The sequence below is a fragment of the Cherax quadricarinatus genome, chromosome 35, assembly GCF_038502225.1.
Source record: "Cherax quadricarinatus isolate ZL_2023a chromosome 35, ASM3850222v1, whole genome shotgun sequence".
In the NCBI taxonomy this organism is placed as follows: domain Eukaryota; kingdom Metazoa; phylum Arthropoda; class Malacostraca; order Decapoda; family Parastacidae; genus Cherax; species Cherax quadricarinatus.
Window position 1 is genome coordinate 5,113,426 of NC_091326.1, and position 18,417 is coordinate 5,131,842.

The window sequence follows — 18,417 nt, forward strand, 5'->3', positions numbered from 1 at the left end:
CACAAGGAAGCCCACCAAAGCTGTGATGCAATGTGATACACTCATGAAGCAGCTTTGGCAGACTTACCATCCCAGCTGGTCACTACAGTTCTCACCATGTCTTGTGTTTGCATTTACCTGATTGTACCTACATAGATGTAAATGCTGTACATAGACTATTCATATATTGTATATACCAATTTATTTTGAAGGAAATACAATTATTTATTCCCTCTGCTGCCTTTTAGCTCGTTCCTAAGTGGTTATTGTGCTGCAACAAGGTGTGAGGCCAATAGTCTACAACTGTGTTCATAATTAACTCCCACAGTACTTTCAACACAAGCTACACTAATAAGGGAAAATATCCCCTAATGAAGCCAAAAGGAGAGGGAGTATTGGGATTTGATTCAAGGGCAGAGAGATCCAATGAACAGCCTGTTCACTTCAGCAAGGAAATCTCCTTGACTAGAAATTATTATAATAAAAAAAGAAGCACTAAGCCACAAGGGCTATCCTTGACTAGAAATAAGATAATTTAACAAAAAATCAGCTGTCAGCATGACAGGTGCCCAGGCACTCTTACCATTTTTTATTACTACAATCATAACCGAGCACTAAACCCACTATGGTCACACAGCGATGCTGTTTTTAAGTCGGTAATTCCATTAATGTTCAACAGAAAATTTTGCCGATACAGCAGAAAACTATCTTTTACTGTAATTTTTGTTATAGTACACTCGTTTCTCCCACTAGTGGTATTCATCCTTTTACTACAAATCCTTGTGGAGAAGAGTTAACATTTGCATATTATAAGTGCTAAACCCACAAGGGTCATACAGCACTGCAGGGTAGGATGTGCTTCAGATGTAATATGCCAGATCAGGCACCAGCAAGGGTGAAATGGATGCTAGAGGCAGAGTCAGTAAGGGCCATGAGGAGTGCTAAAGGGAAACCATAACCATTGTAATAAAACTGTTGCTGACAAAAATGTCAGAGGGAAGAGGGGTTTCAAAGGTGGGGAGCATTTGCATAAATTTTAAGTTTATGGCATTTTTTCAGAGCAAGAAGAGTATAAGCATATTAAAACAAGCATTCACAAGTTTTTGGGAATGGTTTATGGTTTATCCAGTAAATGCCCATAAAAATGTTGAATTAACAAAGTGGTCTACATTTCCAAGCTTTCTAAGTACTAGTCTTCCTTTAAAATATAAAAGCAAATGCATGAATACCAAAATGAACAAATAATATACTGTATAAAGAAAAGTTATTTTTATTAAATACAGATACATGACAATGATAAAATGTGTCTACTACTAACAGTTGATAATTACTGAGAATTAACTATCTATAAGTACAGAAAACCCAATGCCCTAATTATAGTAAAATTCAACTACAGTAATTATCACTTATATACAATGTACAGAATCAAGTCCATACAGAACCATTACTCAGGACTCAAAATATTACTTAGTATGGTAATAAAAATGGCACTCAAACCTTGCAATGAAGCTCTATTAGAAAGGAAGCCACTTGTTTCAGAATTATTATTTGCAGTATTCACAAAAATTCATTGAGAGTCATTCAGTGCTACAATTTATTTGAATAAACTTCTATACATCACTCATATGATTATAATAATCATAACTAAGCACTAACCCCATAAAGGTCTTCCTCAGACAAATGAAACCATAGATTTATCAGTCTTAATAAACATACTAGACACCAGATGGAACCATGGACATGCCATGCGAATTTTAATTCCTTTTATTTCATTACTGTACATTATCACTATATTTACAGTACTGTACTACAGTGGTTTGGCAACCCCACCATATACCATTTATCATATTTCCAATATAATCATGTAAAAATATTAACATAGCTCAGTGTCATTAACATTTATATTATTAATATCAACTTAATGAAAATCTTAATTTCAGGCTTCAATGAATTTTTTTTCTTAAACTAATTAATTCATCTTTTTATACCTACTTGTAGCCAACTTTGACGTTTCATTTACATAAATGACACTGTAAAAGGAAGGTATATAAAAATACACAACCTTTCTTCATGATAGAATTTTCTTTATCAAAGTAACACTTTGGCAACTTTACAAGCCAAACAAGAGTTCAAAAATTCCAAACAATAGCAAGGCTTTCTCCAGTCTTTCTACATTTATATATCTGCCAATTTGCACATGTTGAATGACCCCTAATCCCTTTAAATTTTTTTTTTTTTTATGAATAAAGTATTTTGACAGTCACTTAAAAAAATGGGAGTATATTATGAAAAACCTTACACTAATGAAAAAAAAAAAATAGTTTACAGAAGACCAGTAACAAATTCAAGCTGTCTGCAAGTGCCACCCTGTATATGTGGATCATTATATATATATATATATATGTATATAGATAGAAAACAAGAGGTATTTTTACTGAACAGTATATAGAAAACTACTCATTTGTAATTAAACAAATTTATATTTGGACATTCATTAAAAATTCTCTAGAATAAAATAATCATTTATGGATCCTTTTTACATTATACTGTGTGTATATGTATATGCATGTGTATAGTATGAGTGCATTACATACGCAAACAAATATTTGTGTGTAATTGTACATATGAAGCTAACGTAATGAAATCAGAGCCTCAGCGCGATGCCTTATCATCAAATGACTGACCAATTATTTTCTTTCGTTGCTTTTTTATTTGTTCTTTAAGTGTATTTGTTCCTGGATTTCCTCTAGAATCCATAGCTTCATCTTCAGATTCTGTAAATACAGAGATGAGTAATTCATTAATAAAATCAATAAAATTATGATTTACATTAAAGCAAAACAAACTTTCACTTACAACACAGATTAATGTGACAATGTTGTATTGTTCATCAAATAAAGAACAGAATGAAAAGTTAATGTTTCCTAAATGCTGTACCACTGCACAGTAGGAGTACAATGCCTGCAGCCTGAAGGGAGGGATATTTGCAGTTTGACCTCTGGCAAGACAAAGAATGATGGCAAAGGGGTTTCTTTTTCAGATGCTACATTTCAGATGCCCCTACAAACTGCAAAGATCCCCACCTCTCCTTCAGAGTGCATTCACTGCACTTCACACCTCCAGGACTTAAGCCTGGCTAACTGGAGTACACAAATCTGTGTACAAATCTGAAATAAATACGTAGTTCATAAAATTTACAAGATAATTTTGTTTTCTGTATTGGACAGTACTATGGAAACATGTCGTATTACAATTACAGTATATATATTCTACTTGCTATTTAAAAGTTTCTACATGCATTTAAAAAATAAATCCATAGTCTACTTGCCTGAATCTGTCTGATAACCCGATTTATCATAATCATTTAAGAACTCAAAGTTTTTATCTATCTTCTCCAATTTATCAGGTTGTGACTGCAGTTGTGTTTGCTGCTTCTGTGGTTGCTGTTTCTGCAGCTGTGGTGGATACTGCTGCTGCTGCTCCTCGTTGTCATCATCATTCTCCTCTTTTGCTTGTTGACTTGCTTTAGGTATCTTGTCTTCTGTGTCAACTCTATTTCTCTGTCTCGCCAAGATCTGCCGTAGCTCAGAAGATCGTGCTGTTTTATACTGTGGAAAAATTCATTACTAGCAATGGGATGTCAAGAGGTAACTGTCATGTCCACCTTCAAACCATTTTTTCACACAAGTATTCTATATACAAGATTCTAACAGTTCTAAAAAATTAAATTATCATAATTAAGGGATGCTGGCTAAGTAGATAATGTAGACTTTAATAGATTGAGATGAGAGTTCCTTTATAATAGGATTTGCTTTAACATCTTTTTATTAACATCTATAGATAAACAAATTACCCACCTTTCTGTAAAATATTTCCGAGGGGGAAAAAAAATAATTTAAAAAATAATTGGCATTTCAAGCAAATTCTTTTTAATGAACAGTACATGTATAATTACCTAAATTATCATCATCATCATAATTAGAGAGAAGCACTTAACCAGTAATGGTCATAAAGAGCATGGGGAATTATTACCAAAGAATTTACCTAAATTGTATTTCAACTTATTGTATCTTTAAGCAGCAACAATTATAATATCAAGCATGATGGTAGCTGTTGCTCACCACTCATACTTTACATTTTAAGTCACTATCATTAGTTTTTTAATGGATTAATGTACAGCAAAAGTGTGGTAGAGAGATTAAGCATAAAATATTATCCAGCTGCCATAGAGTTACTAAATTCTAATAAAGTATAATTTTTAACAAACAAGCCATTTACCACCAAGGTACAGTGTACAAAAAGGAAGAAACTCACTGTTACTTATTCAATCACTGTCGTGCCAGAAGTGCAGGCACTATTACTATCCACCTTCAGGCTTCAGCCTGGCTAACCACTTTCCCTTGATCCCTTCAAACGTGAAACCTTACTCACACTCCAACAGCACAAAGTTGTAAAAATCACCTTGCCTCCCTTCATGCCTAACATGCTCACCCAAGTCTGTTGGATGTCCAGGCCCCTAGCACTAAGCTTTCTTTTTCCCCCTCCCTCAAACCTCTCCTGGGACAAACCCAATCCCTCCACTCCAGATTTATATTTCTTAGTAATCCTCTTTTGCTCCCTCAAGCCTCATACTCACTGAAACATTTATAATCATGCTTCACACCCATATAAGTGTCATTACCACTATATCCGGGTACATTACTCTTTTTTTTCCTCCGTGTATAAAGGTCTATCTCTATAGTTGCCTCAATGCACCACCCACCTTTTCCTATTCTATTCTATAGTTTACCTCTTCTTTCACAGACCCATCTGCTAACATATCCATTCCCAAATATCAAAATACATCTACTTCTTTGATTATCCCTCCCTCCAATCTGATAATCTATTATTGCCAAGATCTTATACATTACCTTTCATCACCTAGCTCTCTTCTACGTTCACTTGAAACTTCTTTTTTTTAACACAAGTCATCTCCCCTCAAATTAGGGTGACCCCTTTTCTCTCAAAATGGAAACATTCACCAATATGCTTAGATATTACCCTCATTTCTTCACACTTCTCTTAAACCCAAACATTACATTTTAACTCGAGACCTAGATTATCCTATTTATTCATTTCATACTAACATTAAAGTTTATTTGACAGTTCACTGTACTGTACAGGTTTCTAAATATTATACTGCACAGCAGTATTCGGTACTTCAGGAAACCTTACCCCTGATACGTTGCGCTGAACGGTGATCTGAGATGCTAAACGCGCACCTTCTGCAACACCGCAAAATTCCTCCAGCTTTTTCTTTTCCAGAGCAAATAATTTTCCACCATCAACACCCTCAAACTGCTTCAAGATTCTGCAGAAGATATGACATTTGCATAACTAAAAAATACTGCCAAGCAAATATCTTACAAGCTACAGCCTTTTTCCTTAAATTTATGTCTAAGTAACCAAAAATTTATAATTTCCTAGAAAGCCAAAATAATTTTATACCTTGTTTCTTAACCCTTTCAGTGTTGATCCCATTATATCACAGCTTTGAAGCCAGTGTTGGTTCTGTAGTATGATGCCATGAGCTCAGCTCGCTCAGATAAGCCGTGACTGGTAAATTTGGGCCTAGATATGAGAGAATGGGTCTATGGGGCAAGTGAGCACCATATAAAAAAGAATCCTGCAGCACACAGTATATAATGAGAAAAAAAAAAACTGCGACCATGTTTTTGGTGTAAAACAGTGACTTTGCAGTGTATTTTCACATGGTTTTACGATTGTATTCTCGATTAAAATTTAATAGAATTGAAGATATGTTACAGAAATAGAGATGATTTTGATTAGTTTCAGGACAGAGTAGCTTGAAATTGAGCTCAAAGTAGCAGAAATGTTTGATTTTTCCCAATATTCCAGAGTACACATTTGTTCAATACATGTCCAAATGGCCAGTCTAATATGCATTAAGCATATTAGACTGCATTAGGCATATTCGATTGGCCATTTGGACATATATTGAACAAATGTGTACTCTTGTACTCTGGAATATTGGGAAAAATCGAACATTTCTGCTACTTTGAGCTTAATTTCAAGCTACTCTGTCCTGAAACTAATCAAAATCATCTCTATTTCTGTAACATATCTTCAATTCTATCAAATTTTAATCAAGAATACAACCATAAAACCATGTGAAAATACACTGCAAAGTCACTGTTTTACACCAAAAACATGGTTGCAGTTTTTTCTCATTATATACTGTGCTGCAGGATTTTTTTCTTTATGGTGCTCACTTACCCCATAGACCCATTCTCTCATATCTAGGCACCGACATTTATACAATTATTACAATAATGCATACAAGTAAATTTTCTTTTTTGCGTGTGAATAAAAATTCAAAATATAAAGGAAGCATAATATAAGAGGGGCCTGTAGATGTGACTAGGGTAGGTAAGTTTATTCAGGTATACACAAATATAATTACATATCATACATAGCAGCATGTGTGTAGAGAACCTAGGATAACCCGAAAAAAGTCAGCGACTTGTTTCCATTGTGATCCTTTTAATACCTTATTAACACACTATAAAGGAGATAATATCTTTATAGGTGTTAAGTCTGCCCAAAATGCTTCAGCATGATAGTGGCTTTCTTTGTACCAATCAAATTATGAAAAGTAAACACACACATTGTAACCTTGGCAAAGAAACAAAATTTTCACTTTTATTTTGATTTTTGAGGAAATGCTTATTTAGTGCCAGGAATGTGTACACTGTTTATTCTGAACCCTATTTTCACATTGGCAATTGTTGAATTGTGTGAAATTAGCCAAATTACCAATTTCTGATCACTTCATTGGGTAGTTGAAATAGGTAAATGGGCAGTTTCTTGTACTCATTCGATAGAGTAGGAGGAATACTAGCGAAATAGCTACAAGTTTGGTCAACTGAAACAGTGGAATTGGTTAAAAATAGAGCGTAAAGTGGGTGAAATTGCCGATGTGTAAATAACACAGACCACTGACTCTGCAAGAGCATAATTCCATAAATTTTCCATCAAATTTTGTACTTTTGGTTTCATTACCTCTGTCATTTCATACAATAAATTTTTTTTTTAAATTCTTTGACCCTGCAAGCAAGTTTGCAAGCAGAGGTTGCGACACAAAGGGTTAACAGTCCAAGATAACAATGTAGTATGTTTTAAACATCATACTGTTGTAAAGATACACTAAATATTGAAAACTGTAAAATTTGGATTTTGATAATCTACTAATAGCAAGATGGCAAGCCAGAAGTATATTATACCCTCATCACACCTCATTCAGCTTGTCTACATTAATGTCAAGAATGTTTTCAACACTTGTTTAAAGTTCTAATCCAGTCAAAGTATCCTCATTTCAAATTCATATATGCTATTGTTGATCTCACATCCTTAAAAAATACAAGTACAGCCTCTCCTCACTTAACGATGGAGTTCTGTTCCTAAGACCATGTTGGTAAATGAATTAGTCACTAAACGAGAAGCACATTATAATGGTAGTGGGTTTATATCAACCATCTTTGATATTGCTTTAATGTCACCCTTGCACCATTTATAACATTTTTAGTATAATTCTAAATGTTTATACAGTAGTGTACTGTATATTGTAATAACAGAATTGAGGAGATCAGCTATAATATACATCATTTAGGTATGAATACTGGTCAGAGAGCCTGTCGTAAGTCCAAGTCATTGGTAAATGAGTAGGTCGCTAAGTGAAGAGTGTGTACATGTATAGAGTTGCATCAACCCTCTCATCATTTCTAAATTAACAAGCAACAATTACAATGTAAGAAATAAACCTGTTTTTGAGTCTTGACAAGTAATAAATTTCATTTTTAGGGCTACGGAAAACGTAACCCTATTTTTTTTTCCCCCGTTCTTTAGTTCATTTTACACTTTAATTACGTGCCTCTTTCAGAAACGTAATTTCATGTTGATCGACCATTTACTGTAGCTCAATTGCAAAATTAAAAGAATATTACCTTTTAGAGAATCCTTTCATTTTAAGCCATGACTGAACTTCACTGGGTGTAGACCCCTGATTAATGTATACATCGGGTGTTTTCACTATGTCTAGATGAGGTCTCTGACGCCGGAAGGATTCCAGCACCAATTTTAGTTCTGCATTCATTAAATCTGCCGTTGATTTCGCTGAAGATGAAAAATAAAATGTTACAAAATTTATTTAGTTTGGCTGTAATTTTCTGAATTTTTTTTTTTTTTTTAATTATATAAATATTCACATTCCAGTTACCCAACAAAATATAATAGATATTTACTAAATTCTCTCAGCAGCGATGCAGTATTAGTGAGTATTCCTACAAGTCTTAACTCTCATGTATCTTTACATGTCTATGCATCAAATTACATTTAGAAAAAAAATCCAGAAAACTGTTAATGGCCTCAAGTTTCCTTCAAATTCATTCAAGGCACCTAAACCACAAATATCCATTCTAAAATTAGACAGACATCAATGTACTCTGCTTTGGTTCCACCATGAGAGCTGCATTTGCTAAATACATGTTGGCCATTAGGGCACTGTTGTCTCTAATGGCAATTCTGCACAATAGTACATATATGTATTATCAAAATGGCTTCTGGACAGTGTACTACGTCTGGAAAAAACAAATTTAGTTTTCCTTAACAAGCAGAAAGTAGATGCATTGCAGGATTATCATGGGAAAATTTCTAGTATTCTGGTTAACACCAGATAAAATAACCTTAAGTAATTTCACATTTCAAGCTAAGCTTTTAAATTTTACCATACACATCAATACACAGAACTTTGGAGAAAAATACAAATCATATGTAATACCGTACTGTAATGGGAACCATACAACTACTGTAGACCAATTAAACACTTCTATTACTCATTTAATTTAGATTTACGAAATCTAAAATAAATCTAAAATGCTACATTGCAAGAATAAATATGAAGTGTAACAGGAAAATCTAATGACATAACGAGCATCACCTCTCATTTAAACTAACAAAACAATTGACCAGGTGACCTTTATTACTCATGAATGTGACAGCTATTTTTAAATAAGGGGAAGTGAAGATTACCATTTCTCTCATTTATTTGCTACACTTACACTTAGAAAAAATAAAAACACTATCTTTAATAAAATCTTTCATTTTATTTTGCCATTTAAAAAAAAAAAAATTCTTAAACATTTTAGCAACATGACATTCAAAGTTAAATCACAGAGCACTTGGAGAATTAAGTAGTTAATGCTCTGCTTATGAAAGTGATGTGGTACCCAAAGCAGCATGTAACATTAAATAAAGAAGATATTCATTTTAAAGTTTAACAGTGGAATGTGACTAAAATATTTGAGAAAGATACCCAGTACCAGACTATGTTAAAATCCCCATGATTTATTATTAAAGTTACATGAAGGCACTAAACTCGTCCTCTCACAAACGGAAAGTTCCCAGATTGACAGAGATAAGCTTTTTGTTAACAGAAATAGTATGCCACGAAGCATATCACCGAAATGATGCTCACTATGAACTAAAAGGAAGCACTTACTGGTACCATACATTTGATCAGCATTTTTAGGGCGAGGCTTATTAGGCACCCGTGATACAGGTTCATCAGGGGCAAAGTCAGGAGGAGGTGGGGGAGGGGGTACTGGGATACTGCTTAACTTGTGTGGGCTTGACTTCTTACGTGCTGATGGATCATCATCGTCGCTCGAGTCACCATTGCCATAGTCTGTCACAAATGAAAATTAAAACAATTATTGTAATTAAGCCATCCTTGTATGAGAACATCTTAAGGATACTGAATAGGGAACTATACGGAATTAAAACTTTAAATAATTTTACTCATAAAGAATAGAAACAGACAAGATATAAAGGAAAAAGCAACAAAACAAGTGAAGACAGGAAGGAAACAAATATTCAAGCAAGACAAGTTGTGACACTGAAGCCGATGTGTTAAAAAAAATATTTATTTTATATAGTTATGACTCCAAATACATAATTTCCAAGAGCAACACTTACTTCCTCTGAATCATAACATACTTAAAGCTGTGTAATAATAAATTTCCAAATCAAAACATACAAAACATCAAATATGAAGGGCAGCATTGACTTAGTTTTCAAAGTTTGCTCTGGGACTAAAATATGTAAGTGGTTTCATAAACTGTTGCAATAATTCTATATGAAATAAAAAATACTCTACTCACCGTGTGCGCAGCTCATGAGGAGGTCCTCACTCGATTCCCATTCAAAAACTGCAGGAGCTTTGTGGTATTGGAAGGGGTTATGAGAGCCTATGTCTACATGTAAATTAGCTACTATGCTTATTTCCAACCTGCATTCTACTTCCAACCTATGTCATTTTCTATAATGCATGATCGCTCAAACACCATTTTACAGGTGAATACTGTAATTCACCTTTAAAGAATGAAGAACAAAATGGAAAAAAAAAAGAATAGCACTTATTCATTAGACACAAAGCCGTGAAGCCAAGAGTAACGAAGACAAAACGGGAGCTCTGGTGACCTGCTGGTTGACTGTTTTCGACGTATAAATACGTCTTACGAGCCAATATTTCTGACGTATATATACTCAATAATTTTAGCGGCTTCAAATCAAGCAGGAGAAAGCTGGTAGGCCCACATGTGAGAGAATGGGTCTGTGTGGTCAGTGTGCACCACATAAAAAAAATCCTGCAGCACACATTGCATAATGAGACAAAAAAAAAACGATCGTTTTTTTGGAATAAAACGCCGACTTTGAGGTGTATTTTCATATAGTATTTATCGTTGTATTCGCGTTTTCATGGTCTTAGGTGATAAAATGATAAACATATTACAGAAATAGAGATGATTTTCATTACTTTGATGATGAAAACGACCTTGAAACTGAGCTCAAATTAGCGGAAATGTTCGATTTTTACCAATGTTCAGGAGTAAACAAATCACACCACACGTCCAATACATGTCAACTGGGGAGTCTAATATTCTTTCACTAGTGCACGGATATTATTTATATCATTTTTACAATAATGCAGTTAGTCTGCATAACAGTAAATTTTGTATTTTTTTGTATGAATAAAAAATCAAAATAGAAAGCAATAATAATATAAGAGGGGCCTAGAGATGTGACTAATGAACAGAGGATATGCTATTTTAGTGCCAAGAATGTCTACCTTGTTTATTCTGGACCCTATTTTGAAATTGGCATCTTTTTTAATTTGCTTGAAACTGGCCAAATTGCCAATTTCTGACCACGAAATTGGGTAGTTCAAATTGGTAAACGGGCGGTTTCTTGTACTCGGCTGATAGATAAAATGGAGTTCTAAAGAAATAGCTATGAGTTTGGTCAACTGGAACAACGAAATTGGCTGAAAACATGGCTCAAAGTCGGCAAAATCTCCGATACACATATGTCGCCGATTCCGCTAACTTCGCAGGAGCGTAATTCCATGAGTTTTCGACCAAATTTCGAACTTTTGGTGTCATTACCATCGGGAAAAGATTCTCTATCATTTCATAAGAAAAAATAATTTTTTTTTCGAATATTTGGCGACATAGAATGACAGTTTCAGAAAGGGGCCTGAAACAGTCAAAGGGTTAAAGCTCTTGTTTCACATGGCGAGGTCCTGGGTTCGATTCCCAGCCAGAGTAGAAACATTGGGCGTGTTTCTTTCCACCTGTTGCTTATGTTCCCCATCAGTAAAATGGGTACCTATGCATTAGTCTACTGGTGTGGGTCGCATCCTGGGACACTGACCTAATGTGCCCGAAATGCTCAGCATAAGGGGAATTCTATATAGTAGTATGTTACTGATGTCAGCTAGGCCTGTATACCATGTACATGTACTTGTAGTAAATAAAGATATTATTATTATTATTATTATTATTTTTTTTTTTTTTTTTTTTTTTTCAACAAGTCGGCCGTCTCCCACCGAGGCAGGGTGACCCAAAAAAGAAAGAAAATCCCCAAGAAGAAAATACTTTCATCATCATTCAACACTTTCACCACACTCGCACATTATCACTGTTTTTGCAGAGGTGCTCAGAATACAACAGTCTAGAAGCATACACATATAAAGATACACAACATATCCCTCCAAACTGCCAATATCCCAAACCCCTCCTTTAAAGTGCAGGCATTGTACTTCCCATTTCCAGGACTCAAGTCCGACTATATGAAAATAACCGGTTTCCCTGAATCCCTTCACTAAATATTACCCTGCTCACACTCCAACAGATCGTCAGGTCCCAAGTACCATTCGTCTCCATTCACTCCTATCTAACACGCTCATGCACGCTTGCTGGAAGTCCAAGCCCCTTACCCACAAAACCTCCTTTACCCCCTCTCTCCAACCCTTTCGAGGACGACCCCTACCCCGCCTTCCTTCCCCTATAGATTTATATGCTTTCCATGTCATTCTACTTTGATCCATTCTCTCTAAATGACCAAACCACCTCAACAACCCCTCTTCTGCCCTCTGACTAATACTTTTATTAACTCCACACCTTCTCCTAATTTCCACACTCCGAATTTTCTGCATAATATTTACACCACACATTGCCCTTAAACAGGACATCTCCACTGCCTCCAACCGTCTCCTCGCTGCTGCATTTACCACCCAAGCTTCACACCCATATAAGAGTGTTGGTACTACTATACTTTCATACATTCCCTTCTTTGCCTCCATAGATAACGTTTTTTGACTCCACATATACCTCAACGCACCACTCACCTTTTTTCCCTCATCAATTCTATGATTAACCTCATCCTTCATAAATCCATCCGCTGACACGTCAACTCCCAAGTATCTGAAAACATTCACTTCTTCCATACTCCTCCTCCCCAATTTGATATCCAATTTTTCTTTATCTAAATCATTTGACACCCTCATCACCTTACTCTTTTCTATGTTCACTTTCAACTTTCTACCTTTACACACATTCCCAAACTCATCCACTAACCTTTGCAATTTTTCTTTAGAATCTCCCATAAGCACAGTATCATCAGCAAAAAGTAACTGTGTCAATTCCCATTTTGAATTTGATTCCCCATAATTTAATCCCACCCCTCTCCCAAACACCCTAGCATTTACTTCCTTAACAACCCCATCTATAAATATATTAAACAACCATGGTGACATTACACATCCCTGTCTAAGACCTACTTTTACCGGGAAATAGTCTCCCTCTCTTCTACACACCCTAACCTGAGCCTCACTATCTTCATAAAAACTCTTTACAGCATTTAATAACTTACCACCTATTCCATATACTTGCAACATCTGCCACATTGCTCCTCTATCCACTCTATCATATGCCTTTTCTAAATCCATAAATGCAATAAAAACTTCCCTACCTTTATCTAAATACTGTTCACATATATGCTTCAATGTAAACACTTGATCTACACATCCCCTACCCACTCTGAAACCTCCTTGCTCATCCGCAATCCTACATTCTGTCTTACCTCTAATTCTTTCAATTATAACCCTACCGTACACTTTTCCTGGTATACTCAGTAAGCTTATTCCTCTATAATTTTTACAGTCTCTTTTGTCCCCTTTCCCTTTATATAAAGGGACTATACATGCTCTCCGCCAATCCCTAGGTACCTTCCCCTCTTTCATACATTTATTGAACAAAAGTACCAACCACTCCAACACTATATCCCCCCCTGCTTTTAACATTTCTGTCATGATCCCATCAGTACCAGCTGCTTTACCCCCTTTCATTTTACGTAATGCCTCACGTACCTCCCCCACACTTACATTCTGCTCTTCTTCACTCCTAAAAGATGGTATACCTCCCTGACCAGTGCATGAAATTACTGCCTCTGTTTCTTCCTTAACATTTAAAAGTTCCTCAAAATATTCTCGCCATCTACCTAATACCTCCATCTCCCCATCTACTAACTCCCCTACTCTGTTTTTAACTGACAAATCCATATTTTCCCTTGGCTTTCTTAACTTGTTTAACTCACTCCAAAATTTTTTCTTATTTTCATTAAAATTTCTTGACAGTGCCTCTCCCACTCTATCATCTGCTCTCCTTTTGCACTCTCTCACCACTCTCTTTACCTTTCTTTTACTCTCCATATATTCTGCTCTTCTTATAACACTTCTGCTTTGTAAAAACCTCTCATAAGCTACCTTTTTCTCTTTTATCACACCCTTTACTTCATCATTCCACCAATCACTCCTCTTTCCTCCTGCACACACCCTCCTATAACCACAAACTTCTGCCCCACATTCTAATACTGCATTTTTAAAACTATTCCAACCCTCTTCAACCCCCCCATTACTCATCTTTGCACTATCCCACCTTTCTGCCAATAGTCGCTTATATCTCGCCCGAACTTCCTCCTCCCTTAGTTTATACACTTTCACCTCCCTCTTACTTGTTGTTGCCACCTTCCTCTTTTCCCATCTACCTCTTACTCTAACTGTAGCTACAACTAAATAATGATCCGATATATCAGTTGCCCCTCTATAAACATGTACATCCTGGAGCCTACCCATCAACCTTTTATCCACCAATACATAATCTAATAAACTACTTTCATTACGTGCTACATCATACCTTGTATATTTATTTATCCTCTTTTTCATAAAATATGTATTACTTATTACCAAATTTCTTTCTACACATAGCTCAATTAAAGGCTCCCCATTTACATTTACCCCTGGCACCCCAAATTTACCTACTACTCCCTCCATAACATTTTTACCCACTTTAGCATTGAAATCCCCAACCACCATTACTCTCACACTTGATTCAAAACTCCCCACGCATTCACTCAACATTTCCCAAAATCTCTCTCTCTCCTCTACACTTCTCTCTTCTCCAGGTGCATACACGCTTATTATAACCCACTTTTCACATCCAATCTTTATTTTACTCCACATAATCCTTGAATTAATACATTTATAGTCCCTCTTTTCCTGCCATAGCTTATCCTTCAACATTATTGCTACTCCTTCTTTAGCTCTAACTCTATTTGAAACCCCTGACCTAATCCCATTTATTCCTCTCCATTGAAACTCTCCCACCCCCTTCAGCTTTGTTTCACTTAAAGCCAGGACATCCAGCTTCTCATTCATAACATCCACAATCATCTCTTTCTTATCATCTGCACAACATCCACGCACATTCAGACTTCCCACTTTGACAATTTTCTTCTTCTTATTCTTTTTAGTAATCTTTACAGGAAAAGGGGTTACTAGCCCATTGTTCCCGGCATTTTAGTTGACTTTTACAACACGCATGGCTTACGGAGGAAAGATTCTTATTCCACTTCCCCATGGATATAAAAGGAAAATTAATAAGACCAAGAACTATTAAGATAAAATCAAAGAAAACTCAGATGAGTGTGTATGAATAAATGTGTATATGTATGTGTAGTGTGACCTAAGTGTAAAGTAGAAGTAGCAAGACATGCCTGTAATCTTGCATATTTATGAGACAGACAAAAGACATCAGCAATCCTACCATCATGTAAAACAATTACAGGCTTTCGTTTTACACTCACTTGGCAGGACGGTAGTACCTCCCTGGGTGGTTGCTGTCTACCAACCTACTACCTATATATTATATATTATTATATTATATATTATTATATATTATATATTATATATTATTATTATTATTATACTGGTCTATGTAGATGATCTTCAAGTCATGACCATTAAACTCTACATAATGAAAACAATGCCACAATAACAACTTGCTATGTACCTATGTACTCATTCCTTGCTCTAAATGGCAAGAATGCCATATTACCATGCAAGGCAAGATTTTTTTTTAACTGCCTGGTAATGCAAACATTATTCAATAGATTGGTTTGGTTAAATGATGTACAGAAATCACAATTTACAGTTATATATACTTTACCAAAATTTATATTATGACTGGGTAAATTTTTGTTTTTACCACAGCATCTGTCTCCCACTGAAGCAGGGCGACTTTTAAGAACACACACATTGACCAAGATTCCTAATGTGAAATTATAACATTTCCTTTAACTTATTCCAGTAAACTTGCAAGGAACCTATTTAAAAAAAATATATACATAATTAAATCATTCTAGTTAACTTTATTTAGCCTTAGCCTAAGTCATTAATAAAATAAAAATCTACTTATTTCACGCAGCTTCTGAATTCGCAGAGTCCTGGAGATGGGAAGAACAGTGCCTACACTCAAAAGGAGGGGTTTGGGATATTTACTGTTTTTAGGGATATCTAAACTGTCATATCTGTGTGCCTCTGGCAAGACCGTGATAGTGTGAATGATGGTATGTATCTCACTATGAGATTCATCACGTTTTCATTAATATCTGAGTCTATAATTAACATTTCATCAAGTGCCTGGTTTCACTTATCCAATTCACAAATCTGATTATGAACTTCAAAATTTGCGACAAGTGATGTTATAGCATCACATAAAAACTGGGTTGTACAGTGTTGATTTCTATGCAAGCATACTATGGCATAGGTTGTTAAAGAAGAATTTAACTGAACATACTTTGGAAATTATATATTGCATTATGAATTTTAAATTAAGACAATATTGCAAAATATAATAAAACTATCCAAAAACAAATGCTGCCCCTGCCTCACTAACTTTCAACACTACAGTATCTATAAACTAATATCAAAAAGGACACATGACAAGAGATATGGAATAAAAAAAAAAAAAAGGTACTGCAATTTGATATAAATTTTGCCAGTAAAGCCTTAATCATAATCTTTATTTCAATGTACAATGTTTGTATAGAGGTGGGCGACTTTTAGGTATGCATACAGAAAGCCCATTGGTATGCAGAGCATTTCGGGCAAACTTGAGCCTATCTTAGGACTAAAGGCAATAACTAATTGACTGCCTCTTTATATGGTCTCTAAAGGGTCATTAACAATAAAATTAGGATCATATCTAACACACAAAGGTCTAGTTGTTAATAAATGGAAAGTCATCAGCAGGGACGGATCTACTATGAATCTAATGAAGCATAAGCTTCAGGGCCCCTAATCCTGGAGGGGGCCCCAGAAACAACTTTAATTCACACTGCTTAAATATTCTGAGTCCACTGTATGAGAAGCTGTGAAGGGGTCCCATGACAGTTCAGGCTTCAGGGCTCCAAAAATGTAGGTCCACCACTGATCATCAGTATGGTTACTTTGCCTTTATTAGCAGCTAGTCGTGTGTGTGCGCGTGCATTAGAAAAGATTTAAGTTTCTATAATACAGTACATGCAAAATGTTCTCAAGTAATGTCTATTTCTGACTTAACATTTTTATATACTGCTGTGCTCTAGTCAGCAAACAATGCAACACTATGGGCACATAACAGGACAATCTTCTTGCGTTCAGTATTGCTTTCTCTCCTTCAGTGACCAAAGGGAGCATATGAAGCATGATGCATGCTGCAAAGTGCCTAATAATTAAGTGATTGTAACCATTTAAGGAAAGTAATGCAGCTGAACCTCAATGGAATGTCTTCAAGGATTTAGCTCATACAAGGGTGCTGGACCACTGCTGGCACCTCGGGCCAATACGGCCCTTAAACCCAACCTCGACAAAAAAAGTGTGATACACAACGTGGAGGCCAGTAAAGGAGTTTTGATTAAATAGAATTTATGATGGTTTGCATGTACCCCATGTTATCCCAATAACAATCTTTAATAAATCTCTTCTGATGCAAGTCTATGTGCTATTCACACTTGTGTGTGATTTCTGGAGCCTTCAATTGTGCATTTTTCCAGCCAAGTGAGTTTTTCTAATCACACTTGGAAAACCAGAGTTCTCCTTGTGCCCAGCTATTTGGCATCTTCTCACACACACCAGGAGGCTTATACTTCTCAGTATCTCAGTAATGTAGGCTGGGAGTTAAATCACTATAGGAGAGATTAAAGTATCCTCGATTAGTAATTTGCAGATGACATGAAACCAACAATCTTTAAAACTAATTAATTGCCTGATTCTTCAATGAGCAAATAAGCAGTAGAGTCTTAGTGCTTGAAGAGCAAATGAGGAGTGACATTAGTTATGCTATAATGTATTCAAAACTAGACAGAAAGCAATGAAAATACAATAAATTGTTTATCTCTTATTTTGGCATAGTTTGTCAATATCCAATAATCTCATTTAATTTACAAAAAGTATTCTGAAAACATGACCTGGACATCTATACAGAAAGGAGGTGGGGAAAGAAGGGAAGGAAGAGTAAAACAAGCAAGAGAAAGAGGGGTAGGGGAGTGAGGGTCAGAAGGGAGGGAGGGGGAGGGTAGAGGAGAGAAAGAGAGCAGAGAGAATTTATCCAGTACAGTACTGTGCTTTCACAAAATTTGTTTCCATTCAACTTTTTTTTCCAGTGAGGATAATAGTAACAAACTATGACACTGTATTGCTTTTCATGCTCATCATCTCCACTT

The 18,417-nt window shown here is 35.5% G+C and overlaps 1 protein-coding gene across 13 annotated transcripts in view; it reads right to left on the minus strand.

Annotated features, from left to right (window-relative positions):
• Positions 1-1,233: 1,233 nt before the first annotated feature.
• The window catches only part of LOC128695158 (epidermal growth factor receptor kinase substrate 8-like), a 175,156-nt gene continuing 157,972 nt past the window's right edge, over positions 1,234-18,417 (minus strand). For 12 of the 13 annotated variants that reach the window (XM_070091323.1, XM_070091318.1, XM_070091321.1 and 9 more), the window contains 5 exons: positions 9,536-9,721; positions 7,983-8,151; positions 5,194-5,329; positions 3,308-3,587; positions 1,234-2,753 (listed from right to left, as the gene is read on the minus strand). In XM_070091323.1, the coding sequence (XP_069947424.1) occupies positions 2,632-2,753; positions 3,308-3,587; positions 5,194-5,329; positions 7,983-8,151; positions 9,536-9,721 (893 nt within the window). In that variant the 3' untranslated portion in view covers positions 1,234-2,631. The remainder of the gene's footprint in view (positions 2,754-3,307; positions 3,588-5,193; positions 5,330-7,982; positions 8,152-9,535; positions 9,722-18,417) is intronic. The other variant, XM_070091328.1, reaches the window with a different exon arrangement.